General features: G+C 38.5%; 1 protein-coding gene across 1 annotated transcript in view; it reads right to left on the reverse strand.

Annotated features, from left to right (window-relative positions):
- LOC134872422 (copine-9-like) overlaps positions 1-14,495 on the reverse strand; it is a 70,776-nt gene that overhangs the window by 15,252 nt on the left and 41,029 nt on the right. The window contains 10 exon segments of the mRNA XM_063895709.1: positions 1,927-2,108; positions 4,187-4,233; positions 4,590-4,651; positions 4,993-5,030; positions 5,033-5,045; positions 5,703-5,778; positions 5,989-6,030; positions 7,946-8,050; positions 10,554-10,657; positions 12,110-12,173. Coding sequence (XP_063751779.1) covers positions 1,927-2,108; positions 4,187-4,233; positions 4,590-4,651; positions 4,993-5,030; positions 5,033-5,045; positions 5,703-5,778; positions 5,989-6,030; positions 7,946-8,050; positions 10,554-10,657; positions 12,110-12,173 — 733 coding nt within the window.

The following is a 14,495-nucleotide window of genomic DNA, read 5'->3' on the forward strand; positions in this document are numbered from 1 at the left end:
GGCACCCAAACTGTTACTTGAGTAAAGGTGTAAAAGTGTTAGCTGAATTAGATTACTGAATTACAAGGATGAAGTAGCACAAAAATGGAAATACTAAGTTAAGTACGAGTATTTCAAAATTGTGCGTAAGTACAGTTCTTGAGTAAATGTACTTAGTTACTTTCAACCACTGCTGGGAACACTTAGCATACAAACATAGCATTCCAACATGAGCACATAACCGTATACCGTAGTAGTTCTTCCAAATAAAGATAGTTTACCATTTATCTGATTTTAAAACCCATTCTGACCGGATCACGCATCTGTGCGTGTTTACCTTTAAGACCGGATCACGCATCTATGCGTAGTTCCCATTAAGGTGGCAAACGCCTCTGTGTCATTTTGAGCGGTGTCGGCTTTTTCGAGGCACGTGGCCAATTATATGCACTGTGATTTGCTGAAATACTCTTGGGTGAGTGACAAAGATGCTTAGGGTTTTTGTTTAAACTCACGTGACTAATTAAATGCTTCACCCTTCATCATATCGATCCGCCCGGTTCAGACCCACAGCCGTTGGTGGCCTTCAGAGCTAACAGGAGCTAACGCAATGCAGCCTGGGAGCTAACAGGAACACAAGCTATCCCAAGCTAACGTGGCTAATGGTTGGCTAACACTATTTTTTATATAGATTATGGCCAAGCAAGTCAGTCAATTTGAAAGCCAAATAAGTAAGCTCTCAAATGCTTTTTATTTCATGTTTTTATCTGGTATAGAGCCTGAGAAATGAAGGTTTTAGTAGGCATTGACACATTGTGAATACTTTTCTCAAAACCCTCAGGTTTTAAGAGGGGTTTTACAGAAAAGTATAAAAGGCCTTTTTTTAGCAGGCAATTTAGGCCTACATTAAAGTACCTTTTTTAAAAAAAAATTTATTTATTGACATTTTAAGAAAGTAACATTTGGTAGTAACAGGTGGTATGCCTTGCCCTAATGCTAACCCATCCCATAAAAGAAAAAATAAATCGAGACAACTCAAGAGGAACAATTAAAGTCAAAATCGTTGTAGATGACAACATTATCCTTAATCTGACCACACTTCTCTCCACTCCCACTCTCCAAGCAAATAGCTATGAAAGCCAGGGTCCAGCATCTCCTCTTGACCTCTTGTGATTCCCCACCCTACCACGCAGCCACATCTGTAATTTTCTCCATAGAACTTAATAATTGTAACAGCAACCCAAAGCACACATTACGACAGCTTGCAGCACTCTTCCGTAAATAGCGTACAACTTTACCCAATGCAGATATTTGCTTTGCCCTTTTGAACTGCTCCCCATATTGAGACACTGGCATGTGACTACACACACCCCTCTCCACAGCTCTTGAGGCCGGCGCAAAGAAATTCCAGCACTGAACCAGAAACCCCAACCCTCACCCTAACCCAACCAAACCCCATACAAAAAAGCATATTCAAAATTTAACTGAAGGCACTCCCAAATAAATGTTTCTCTTTTTAGAAATAGCGTGGCATTAATGTATAATGAAATTGTCTCCAAGCATGCGATTTAAGTAACATACCAGTCCTCTACTTTCTTAGGCAATTGGCAGGCTGATCATGTGGTAGAAGTATGCAATGCAAACATTTTTTAAAGGTGTTTTTAGTCCACCTTTCATAAGGTACTCACAATAGGCCAAATTAGTGAGTAAAAGTTGGTTTAGCTTAGCATCCAGCCGTTTTTAAATGATTGCCCTGAACTCTCAGGAGGATGGAAGGAGGAAGTGGACGGGATGCTGGGAAATTCCCGCTGGCATGGGGATGAGCCAACTCCTCAACTTGTGCGACCAGCTGTTGCCGCAGTGACAACTCCTGGTTCTGAACCACACCCTGCTAAGGTTGGACCGTGTGTGTCTTGTATGTGTGAATTAATATGTTTGTGTGTGTCTTACCAGTGGGAAACCGTGGGAGATTTTGCCATCAGGGGGCAGCTTAGCTCCGAAACCGTAGGCAGGAAAGAGCTTGTCACTGTCGTAGTCCTGGATAATCTCACCCACTGCTTTCAGGGCCATGGCATATGCATTCATCTGGTAGGGACTCATATAGTGGAGGGAGGTGGGCTGGGAGGGGTTGCCTTGGAGAAAGAAACGCACCTAACTCAATGAGGTGAGTGATAATTCTCCTCTTTCTGTGGGGTTTTCATCTGCAATTCGAAGCATGTTATGTCACCGGTGGAGCTCAGGAGATGATTGATATAGAAGAAAGTACCGCATGCTTTATCGCCTTCTTTCAAACTGGTTTCACATAAGCTGCTTCTTTTATCTGCATTTTGAATTGCTGAAGAGACATGCAATAGCTGTGATGAAAAATCTTTAACAGTACAATTTCAATTAAAGAGTCAAGTAAAAGTGGATTAGAATGGGGATTTATCGGTTTAGGCAATTACATTCATGTTTTACACATTTGCATTCATATTTTAAGCAGTATAATTATGATTTACATGTAAACTTAGCTGAATATGACTGCTCCCCTTAGGATAAGCTGGAATGGAATTTCTTCTATTTTATGAAACAAGTGCCTTGCTTTAAAAGGGATTGAACTGGGGGAGGTGATTTCATTATCCAGAATAGATGCCCGCTCCTAACACACCAACCAATAATGTATTCCTCCTAATCCTATCTAGCTTCCAGCTGCGCCACAGGTGTACCCCGTGCTTCTGGATATGAAAATACCAAACGCATTCCCCAAGCCCTGTACACCCCGCACGCTCGACTGCACTTCCCATCATGTGAAAATAAGAGCCTAAATGTAACAATCTATTCAGGACAGCTGTGTGCCTGCCCATCACGAACACCAGTGTATCCGCCATAAGAAATGAAGAAAGGTCATGTTACATTACAGATTGGAAAAGGGACAAGTGCTTTTCCCACTGAAGTGTTACAAAGTCAACTGTTTTCTTTCTGTAATAATTTAAAACTAAAAATTCAAGTTGCGTCATTTTAGTAGTTTCAGACAGAGATGTACATTTATAAACTTATGGTAAGTGTAATATTGATGTGCACACTAGCAAACTGGTTTAATGGTGCATTACAAAATGTGTGGGACTCATGTTTTAGGACCTCGTGTCTTGCACACAAATAACTGCAGCACTGTAATCATGCATTAAGAAACAAAACCAAACAATACTCAAGATTTATTCCTTTCTTCTGTCTATTGGTATGACCGAAAAGCATTTCTCCAACTACTGTCATATGGTTTTTACTAAATCATCTCATCCAAGCATTCTTTAGATCGTAGTATTTTGCTGCACAAACCTATATTTTCACCTATCAGACGATTGCTTTGTGAACTGGCATAACTTAACTAACAACAAATGATTTCCATTTCAGAATTAATTCCCTTTATAACATTCACTTCACTGCAGCATTATACTGTCATCTGCAACTGTTCAAGTTTACCAAAATGTTACACTAAATTGAAAAAACGAGTGGGCCCAAACAGTTACCCTGTGGTACATCACACTGTAATCGTCTAGCTTTAGAACCAACTTGCTGTCTAGCATTAAATAGCTCTTGAGGTTTTGGTTGTTGAATGCATTAATACATGATTTTATTTGAGAGAAATCTTAATTAAAAACTATTTCTATCAGAAAAATGCCCAATTACATTTTTCTAGCTACTCTACATCAGCAATTATTTCCGCAAGTAAGCTTTAAGTAAAAAGAAATCAACAATTAATTTGATATATCTATTAGATAATGATGCTCATATAAATAGAGCCAACCAGCAACTGGTTTGGGTTTGCATGAAGACGTGTATCACGGGAAACTGCCATCCTGATCGTAACCAAAGCTCCAAAAAACAGCTACAAACAGTCTAAAGCTTAGGCCTACTGATAAACACCTTATACTGATTGTCAATTGAAACGGAAATGTAAAAAAGGCAATTGAGACTTTTAACGATGGATAACTATTATCTGCCAAACTATTCCCTTACTATTTGTAAGTATAACTGTCGTTGACTGATTCATTACTAGGAGCCAACGTGGGAATCATGCAAGCAACATTGTTATTTTTATATTTAGTTGGAAAAACTTGAGTAATCACACCTAGACAAACTGCATTTTAATTAATATCAGGGAGGCAAAGAAGAGTTATAAAAGCCATTTGTGCACTACAATCAATCAAAATACATGCAAGTCAAAGCAGCTTACCATTCGACGCTGTGAAGTCAATAGCCACCGTGAAGTTCAGTTGTGTTCTGTTGCAAAGAAAATGTTAATCAAAGAAGAACTTCAGTTCACTTAATACCGATTGTACGCCATCACACATACACATAATATAATATAATTAGTTTACTGGTTCACTGGCTAATTAGTATGGCAGGACAATATTCCCTCCACCATCGTGAAGGCCTAATTCTGCAAAACAAATGAAAGTAGTAATTAAAAGTGAATGAGGTGAATAAATATGGTATTTTTAATTGAGTTTTACCAATGCACACTCCCCCCCAACTGTGTGTGATGATGTGAGGGTTTAGGACATTCCATCTAGTAACAAAAAAAATGTGGCTATTGACACTATCTTTGAGAGCAGTCTAATTATTATTCCACTCACCCTCCTCGGATGAAATCCACAAAGGTATACTCGGATTCCACTTTGAAGGACAGCAGAGTTACCTGGCAAACACACACACACACGCGCACACACACACACACACACACACACACACACACACACACACACACACACACACACACACACACACACACACACACACACACACACACACACACACACACACACACACACAGCAGAGTGAATAGGTAAATAGGGAATGACAGTGGATAGGGACCGGGCCAGGTAGACAGGGAGGAAAAAAGACCAACAGGTAGCTAGACAGTAACATAGTCATTGAGAGAGAAGCAGACGTAAGCGGTGATGATACCTATAGAAATATACATTAAAAAAAACAAACACTGGAGACAATATGGGAGACAGGAGAGGTGGTTGTACTCACAGTTCCAGAATTGATGTATTTCTTCTTTTTGCCTTTTTCTTCGGATTTAAAACCTACCGGTGATGGGGGAAAAGTAAGTTAATGATTGAGAGGGTACTTGTCAAAAACACTTCATGCCCTGAAATGATGTTGGGTAACCATTATGAATAATTCAGCAGAGTTCTGATACTGGAAGACCATGAATTGAAACTGATGATGTTTTATTGAGCAAATCTAGTGTAGAGACAAGAAATGAGATGTTAAAAGATGAATCCTTCCAAACACACATCCAACCATCTTTCCTTATATACGTTTGTACACCTACACATCCATCCATCCATCCATCCATCCATCCATTAATTCAATTGCATTGAGTATTTACATTAATCATCATGTATCATTAAAACAAAGGTAAATATTTAGCATCAAAATCATAAAAAATGAACATTGCAGGAAACTTCATTCCTGTGATTTTGTTTATCCGTGTGTTAAAGTTTGTTAAATCTTCGATTCCTCCACAGGGAAATAATATCTACAAAATATTTTCAGCCTTTCCATTGTCATCCCCTACTTTTTATTACCTCGCTTCATAAAGCTGTGGAGAGATTGTTTTGAGCCTTTGGAGAGCTAGCCAGCTGGAGTTAAAATATCAAATTCATATTAATGAAATTGTTCATATTGCAAAGTAAAAGCGATGAGAAACAACAAACCACCCCCATGTCAAGTCTCACCTCGTAGACATTGAACTGGTTCTGCCCTCGAGACAGCTCTCTGTAGCTGGTGGTGAACTCGCCAATGAAGTCATGGCTGCAGACAAACACCCACAGACAGGTGAGCATGAACACAGACTTCATCATCAGAGAGAAATGTTCACATCTTCGTCTCTATCCGCACGTCTTCCTCCATTATTGTTTCTGTCAATCTCACAGTAACTGCTTCACATGTTCACCTGCAGAGTGTACACAAGATGGTTCACTTTCCTCTGACATTTGAGAGAGAAAGCTGAATTATTTGTACCTTCCATCTCGATCCCAGTCATAGACATCTACCTTCACAGTCCTGAAACAGAAACACAATATCACATTTCTCAAGGTGTGCTCTGTAACACATTATGTCCCGTCAATATAATGGGTATCTGAAATTGTATTGAATTTTAGAACTGCGTCACACTGGGAAAAGAGCAATTACACATTCACTGATTCAATAGTCTCACGTCGAAGGGGATTATTAGCACAGCAGGTACAGACTGATATGTGAGATCTGAATTTTAAAATCTATCTATGCTCACTGCTCCAAGGCATTGAACATTATCTATTCCAAACTTAGAGTAGAGAGTTGAAAATGAAAAAAAAAACATATCCTATAAAAAATATATCTTACAAACATACAAGTAAAGGTAAGATATACAGCTCTGGAAAAAATGAAGAGACCACTCGAAATGTTTCTTAAATCTTTATCTTTACATGTATGGCAGCCATTCCAGTGTTTGTTGAATTCCAACACAGAGAACAATTCAGTAGTTTATAGAATACAATAAATGAAATAAAAAATCTTTTGACTCAAAGACATATCTATAAATAATGAACCAAGACAAAATGATAATGCTGAATTGGTTTTTCCAGGGCTGTAGTGCAGTTACTGGGCTGGGTTAAATGTTTAATGATGTTCAGTTTTAAATTCAGTTAAAACATCACAGGTCTTAGTAGTAGCATAGTTATGGGATGAAGCTTTACCGTGAAGACCCACAAAGTTTTCCCCTATTTATTTTGCTGTAGGACATCAAGGCATTGCGGGATTCAAGTTCAACTTAATGCAAATGCACAGAAAAATCTCCTAAAAGCTTAGTATTGATTTGCCACAAACTGGAAGTTTAATCTTTATTCTCTCATAGTTTTTACTAATGAGAAAGCAGCTCTGTATCATTGGAAAAAAATACATAGGTTGAGGATTTGTACAATGTTTGCAAATGGGCAAACTGCTCAGTAGGTTACAAGAGAGAAGTAGAGGAATGCTAGGTGGAATGGAACCATTGGAAAGTTTATAAGGTACGTGTTTATTTGCCACAGACAGCCAGCGCAATCAACACACCAGCTCCCGTAATGATTATATTGGATATTAGGAGTTATTATATGGGTCAGCGGAGCACTCAATTCTGATTGGCCGGATTGGACATTCCAGAGGCCGACTGAGCGATAGCAGACCAATACTAAGGATTATCACTGCAGTATACAAAGAGACATCAATCTGCAAAAATATGTTTTGGGAAACCACAGAAGCTCTGATTCAAATTGGCTAACTATCCCCATATCTGTTGAATGTGCACTGTAGGGATCTAGCACTTGCAAGGAAATCAAAGTAAAAAATTAAGTTATTTTATTGGGGCTAAGAAAAATTGGTTTGGCGGAGTAGATTGTAGACCCACTTTTTTTCAAACTGGTAAGAGGTATAAAACATAAACAGTGAATTATAACACGACATGATATCTTAATAAATCTTATAAAGAAATAAAACAACAAAAATAAATAAAGATAAACTAAGTCTTAATGGATAATAATTCTCAAAAACTGTTCAAATAACCCAAAGAGAAGTACACCATATTTTAGCAAGTGGCCCAGTGTTCACTTCTCTATGCATTTTGTATGCAGAGGGTAACGGGCAGGAAGTGACTCTACAAGCTGCTTAGACAGTCCAACCTGACTTAAATGTGTGTGGAAACTGAGTCAGTCTCAATAACACCAGTGCTGGTCCCTGGGACACCACGACCGACTGCTGGCATTATTCTGACCGCCCCAGCAACCGGTGACATCATCCATATGAGAGTCTGCCTCTGCCTTAAGTACTTTATCCTAGAGTGTGTGCTAGGATGCAAGAACTCAGGTTGTTCATGTAAAAAGTGATTAAACACATCTTCATACATTTTCTTTAATGTCTAATGAGTAATTTAACATTTCACTGTTTGGACACGTTTACTGACCTGTCAAAGTCGCCATTGCAGAGAGCTCGAACAGGGATGGTGAAGGGCTGCCACACCGGGTTCAGTGTGTTCTTGATCACCTCCGTCTTGTGGCAGATGGTGAACCTGCCAGCAAAATAACATAAAACAGCCTGCTCATATTGTACCTAAATCCCACATAACTTAATTCCAGCCTCAGCTGCAATGAATGATACAAAATATTTCATATAAATGTTCAGGTATATCTAGGAGGCATGAGAAAATTGCAGATTGAGTTTTATTCTTCTGAAAGTCTCTACAATGCAAAGCAGCAGAAGGTGGTAATAACATTATAGATTGGGATAAGCCTCAGAGGGGTGGTGTCATACAAAGAAAAGTAGATTTTTATGGAAAAACAACAGAGACCAGATGCGACACAAGATATTATTTGCACTTAATCACCACTTCAAAAAAAGTTCACAATTGCTTTCCTTTCTTTGTCCAAAACATTGTTTGCAGACTGTTTGGCAACAATCCGCTTTACCCTCAGCGGGGCTTCCCAATGAGACCTCAGCTGCTGCTTTTTTTCACGGAGCAGTTCCAATGAATCTACAGAGATGCTGTGCTCTGAACAGCAGTCCCTTAATAGTAATACTTGTATACACCCGAGGACAAGCGGCGTGTAGCAGCAGCCACCCTCATGCAATTAAATCTTATAACAAAGGATGAACAAACTGTTCTTTGGGCGTGTGGATTTAAAGATTTTTAGGGAAAAAGGACTTTTTTAGACTGCCTCGAAGGTACTGAAACAGCATATTTTATGGTGTTATCTTCTGGAATCCTCACATGGAAGAATAAAGCACTTAAGGTAGGATTTCTATCTTAAAACATGACAAGTTCAAATCAAACTAAATGAATAATGGGGAAAACAAGTAGGAAATAAAAAATCTGAATCACATTTTCTTTTCTTTTTTTACATTTGACACAAACCCGAAGAGCTGTCCTGTTTTGCATGTACTTTATGACTTGTTTCGGGCTTCAATGTCAGATGTAACAACTCTTAAACAAGTACAAGTACATCAAGTACAAAAAAAAAGTGCGTATTTGTCATATCTCGCAAATTATGTTAAGTTTATTTAAGTGTTTTTGTCTTTGTCTTGTGACTTTTCCCTTTATTGTGAATAGTAAACTTCCCTCTCGTTTCAGAATCTCTGACCTCCCTTCCTTGTGTGCCTCCCTCTCCTGTGATTGTCCGCCCCGCCCCTGATTGTTTCCACCTGTCCCCATTACCTGATGTATTTATTGTCCTCGTCGCCCTTTGTCCTGTGCCAGTTCGTGTTTGTTCATGGTACATTTTTACTGGAGTCATTAACCCATGAATACGCCACAGAGCTTCGAGCCACGTCGTGATTTAGTTGTTTTTGTTTTTTTATGCTCCCAGTGTTTTTCCTCTTTCAAGAGTGATTTTGTGTTGATGTTGTTTTTTGTCCATCATAGTGGATCTTTTTGTTTGAATAAACCTATTTTTGTTAGTGAGTCGTGCATTTGAGTTCAATCTCGTTTTCTCAGTCGTAACAGTATTTCTTTAGAGCCATGAAAAGAACCATAAAATAAGAGCATGTAGCCTGAGGTCTGAAAATTGTAACCAATGCGGATGACGTGCCTTAAATCTGCATAGAGCGCCACAGGGATGGCATATATTTGTAGGTCGACGCGGAAGTAAGCTGCGCATGGGTTCCCTCGACAAAAAAGCAATGCAATTCCTCCATAGGCTTTTGGAATATTGTAAAAAAAAAAATAAGATCTGTGGAAAACCAACCTGTTTGATAAATGCACGTTTTGTTCAGACGGATAATCTCCACATCTCTACACTACTTTTATAATTTTTGTAGCATAAATCCAATTGCCTGAAGCAAAATGCTAACGTTATGCTATAAACGAACAACAGAGGAGTACGGTCACTGCTGATGTATTTAATGTCGTAGAACAAAACATGATCCATCTCTTAAATTTGTGTCAACCAGAGACCTTATTTCGAGCTATTTTCCAAAATCCTCTGGAGAAATCCCACTAACTCTGAGACGAGGGATCCGGAAGTGGTGAAATGCTAACTCACTCCAGGGTTTTAGGACTCGTTCCTGCGGCACTCTATTCTAACTAAAAGCCAGGAGGGGGCGAACCCACTAATCGCAAAAAAACCCTGTTTGTATAGAAGTCTATGAAAAAAATGTGCCCTCTTATCACTTCATATATTATTACCTCGATAAACATTTTCTGACAATTGTATCAATGCAAACTCTTGGTTCAGGTCTTCTGCCATATAGCAAAATGTTCATTTTGGAAATGATGGTCACATTTACAGTAAAATAGACAATACAGCAGGGAATGCTTTAGGGCGTTTCTATGTTGAGATTGACAAGTTTCTACCGTGCCAATATATGCCTAGCAATACAATTTCTATCGACTCTTCCAAATATAGTCACTCCTGAAAAACAAGATGCTATAATGTAAAACTTACGGCTACAAAACTGTTTGCCACAAACTAACGTTTAAAATCCTATATACAAATGGTGTTATCTTTTGATCTCTGAATCATACATTTTTTCTGTGCACAGTTGGTGGTATGAAAGACATAGGTAAATACACTCACGTTCCATCCTCGTTACTCCGGTAGAAAACCAAGAAGGGGTCCGACTTGCCAAAAAAGTCTTTTTTGTCCAGCTTGTTGGCACACAACTGCATGGTAGCAATATCCTGAGAGAGGAGACGAAACGTTTAGTTGAATATCAATATAGTCATGCTGATGCAATTTCATTTCTAAATCAGCAATTTGTTTTCTTCAGGAACTCAAGAAAACGATATAGAGTATAGGTTTTCAAGGGACCCAACAATCACGGCACTGAGACTCTTTTAATGTAAAGTAATTGGGAATACATTACGGCAATGCAAAGGTGGATCAGAAACACAGAAGCTAGCAGTCAGAATGACTTAATAAACATAGCATACATGGATTGTAGTGATTGCAATCCAGCGTTTCTTTTGCATTACACACTTGGGAGAAACTGATTTTATTATGAGCTGTTTGCAATATAGTTGGAGAGGCAGTGGGAAAGGCTTCATACATACGAATGGATGGTTACAGCAGCTAATGAAAAATAATCTAATCACTGCTTTTGTAATGCCTGGGACATGAGAGGATGTATGGAGAGTAGGGTTTGGGGATTAGACGACTTGGAGTATATTGCAGGTTTAGGCGTTTTTGAAGGGTATTTTTCATTTTATTGTTAATGTATTGCTCTACCTATGGGTACATTGGAATATTGAAATAGTGAAAAGACTAACAAGCATGTTTTTGGTTGTCAAATCCGTTTTATTTCCTACTTAAACTGCAGCGGACATGCACCAGGGTAATGGTTGACATTTGGAACAGTTTAACATATTGCTCAATCCTTATTAATTGATAATGAATAGATGGAGATGGATAGATAGACAGATGGATAGATTGAGCCTCATGACGCCATTTAGTTATTGCCTCCAGTAGGAAGGCATCGCAGGAAACTTAAGCTTGTCATTGACAGATTGGGGTTGTCAGTGTACTGACACACACACACACACACACACACACACTTTCAAACTTTCTAAAGAGGATTTGGATCTTCCCAGAATAACGATGGTGAAACACAACCAGTGTAAGCACATAATGATCTCTGGAGTGCACAAACACACTCAAACACAACACAGATATATAAATGTAAACCATGTTGAACACATTTGAACACTGAACACTGAAAATAAGACTTTGGGACTCCCAATGCAGTGATTTAAGTGTTAAACTTGTGCATATTGGTTACATTTTATGGACAGATTTTGAAAAAGATGTGCCCATCATTAAAGATCATCTGTGTGTTTGTGCGTGGGTGTGTTTGTGTGTGTGTGGGGAACTGGATTGCAAGCTATTTCAACAACAGTATCAGGGCAAATAAAAAATGCAGACGATATGAGAATATTCCAACAGCGTGTCTGTTGTGTGCATGATGAGTGTCTGTAAGTGTGTGTATGTGTGTGTGTGTGTGTGTGTGTGTGTGTGTGTGTGTGTGTGTGTGTGTGTGTGTGTGTGTGTGTGTGTGTGTGTGTGTGTGTGTGTGTGTGTGTGTGTGTGTGTGTGTGTGTGTGTGTGTGTGTGTGTGTGTGTGTGTGTGTACTGACCCTGCAGTTACTGAGCTCCTCAGCGGTAAAGATAATGACTCCACACTTCTTCCCTGGAATCCCACTGGGAGAGAGACAGAGAGAATGATTGAAAAGAGGTTAATTTGTGGCAAGACATAAATAATACAATTGCCATGCCATGTCATAGCTACAAGCTGTTATTGTGAGAAGTGACAGCCAAGCATGCAAATTATTATTAAGTAGCTCACGATTGCAGTCCTGCACTTACTTTTCTAAAAAAAAGATGTCTTTTGGGACAAAGTGAGGTCTATTTTACTTGATGCATTATTTTTCTTACTCTTTTACATTTTCTTACATTCACATTTAACAAAAAAACACCACCAGTTTAATTCAGACACCTACATCCTGTGATTTTACAACCTTTCAAACCCATTTAAGGCCTATTATCTGCCCTTAATAAGTGGAATGTAAGAGCTTTATAAGTTTTATATGCTTCTTATGTTAATCAGACACTAAAAACCTCCTCTCCTACCATATTGGTCAGTAAAAAATAGTTGAAATCACCCTTGTGTGTAAAGGGAGGCTGCTCTACTCTAATACATTTACAGTAGGTAGCTGCCTGCATTTGTACACAATCTATTTTTGATACTGAGGAGCTCCACTTGAGCAGTTGGAGGTAAAGTGCCCTGCTTAAGGGCACCTCAGAGATGATAACAATAGAGTGGTCCAAATATAGACTTTCGGCCCAGGATATTGAACCATAAGCAGAAAGTGTACATGTGTGCTTGAAACGGGACATTCAGATATTTGTGCCTAAGGTTTGTTTACGTTAGCCACACTAAGCTAATAGTCATACCAACCAAGTAGGTCTGCATGCATTGTATCTGTATCCTTTTGTCTTCAGGGAAAATGTGTTATCCCTTTTCTTTTCTCAAGTAACCTTTTCAAACAACACTTATCTAGAAATCCTACATTTTCTACATTCCAATGTGCTAAGACAAGGTTTCCTTCTATATGGCTATCAATAGGTTGAATAGATATCTTTTGTTATGTTGACATGTCACAATTGAAATAGCAAAGGAATGAATACAAAAGTAACAAATGAATTCCCTTTAGCTGCTCCACTTTCAGGGTCCTGGTATTGTGTATTCCAGTGCACTTTCTTACTTTCAATCCAAATGTATAATACATTTCAAGGAAAAAAGCAGATGTATGGCTCGGTTTATTTGCTGGCCAATTTAGGTTTTTGAGGCCCAAATTCAAAATGCAAATAAAAACAGGTGAATGGAAACGCAGCTACGTGCACATTGTCCTGCTACGGCTTTTTCTACTGAGAAAATGTAATATGCCTATTAAATAATTATTTGTTTGTGTTATATATTTTAAAGGAACAATTGGTTTGAATAACTAATATTAATATTATTAGATAGAGAATAATGTTCCAAATATGACACCCACACATTTCTCCCATCCATCATTCTTTTCATTTCAATGATGTATTCAAGGTAAGAACTTGTTAAACGTTGTGTTCAGCCTTTCTTTTGTTTCTCCCCCATTTAAAACTCTATTGAGACGGAACTGGCTGTGGTGAAATAGCGTTTCACTGAACCATCACAAAAGAAGAAAGACATTGGACAAAAAGTTAAGTGGATGTCTAAAAAGTAGAGTGAAGAAGAAGGAAAGGAGGAACAGAACGTGAGTTTGGGGCACAAAAAGGGCCAAGCTTCGCTGCTGCGTCATCATCATTTTCTGCATTATATCAGCAAGTTGAAAGAGAAGAAGAAGAAATGACACAGAATGAGGGGTAAAAAAGGGCTGAAAGAAAGATGGGGAAAGGAAAAAGAAGACAAACATGATGTCAGCTACTGTAACTACATCATGCTCAGAGATTAATCAGAAATTGCAAATCGAGTGGGATCTTTGTCACAATGAGGTGAGAAAAAATAATGTTACAGGTACAGTAACAGGATCCTGTTCTGTGATCTGAGCAGATATCCTCAGATAACAAGTGTCAGAATCACAGTTATGACCAAACCAAAGTGACACATCCATAACTCAAGCTAAGCAAAGCTGGCCATTTTTTGTTTGTTCCTTTTATGGAAAAAACTAACAATTGTACCTCTTAGAAGGGTGTAACATAGGCAAATAGGAAAATGTAATTGAATTTGGGAGTGGATAGACGTTATTTCTTAATCTAAAACTATTTTATTTTGCATTGTCAGATAGGCCATTTCCACTGCAATCATGTGGTGTCGGAATCATCCGAAAGAGATGGCTATTCATATACAGAAATAGTTAAATACAGATTTTTTAGAAGAGGTGGAATCAAAACATGTGGCTCAATGGGTTGATGGCAAGGAAAAACCCCATTACATTTTGAAGTGGATCCAATTTCTTTCTAAATTTCAAACTAATGATATTTCCC

The sequence above is a fragment of the Eleginops maclovinus genome, chromosome 1, assembly GCF_036324505.1.
Source record: "Eleginops maclovinus isolate JMC-PN-2008 ecotype Puerto Natales chromosome 1, JC_Emac_rtc_rv5, whole genome shotgun sequence".
NCBI classification, from domain to species: Eukaryota; Metazoa; Chordata; class Actinopteri; order Perciformes; family Eleginopidae; genus Eleginops; species Eleginops maclovinus.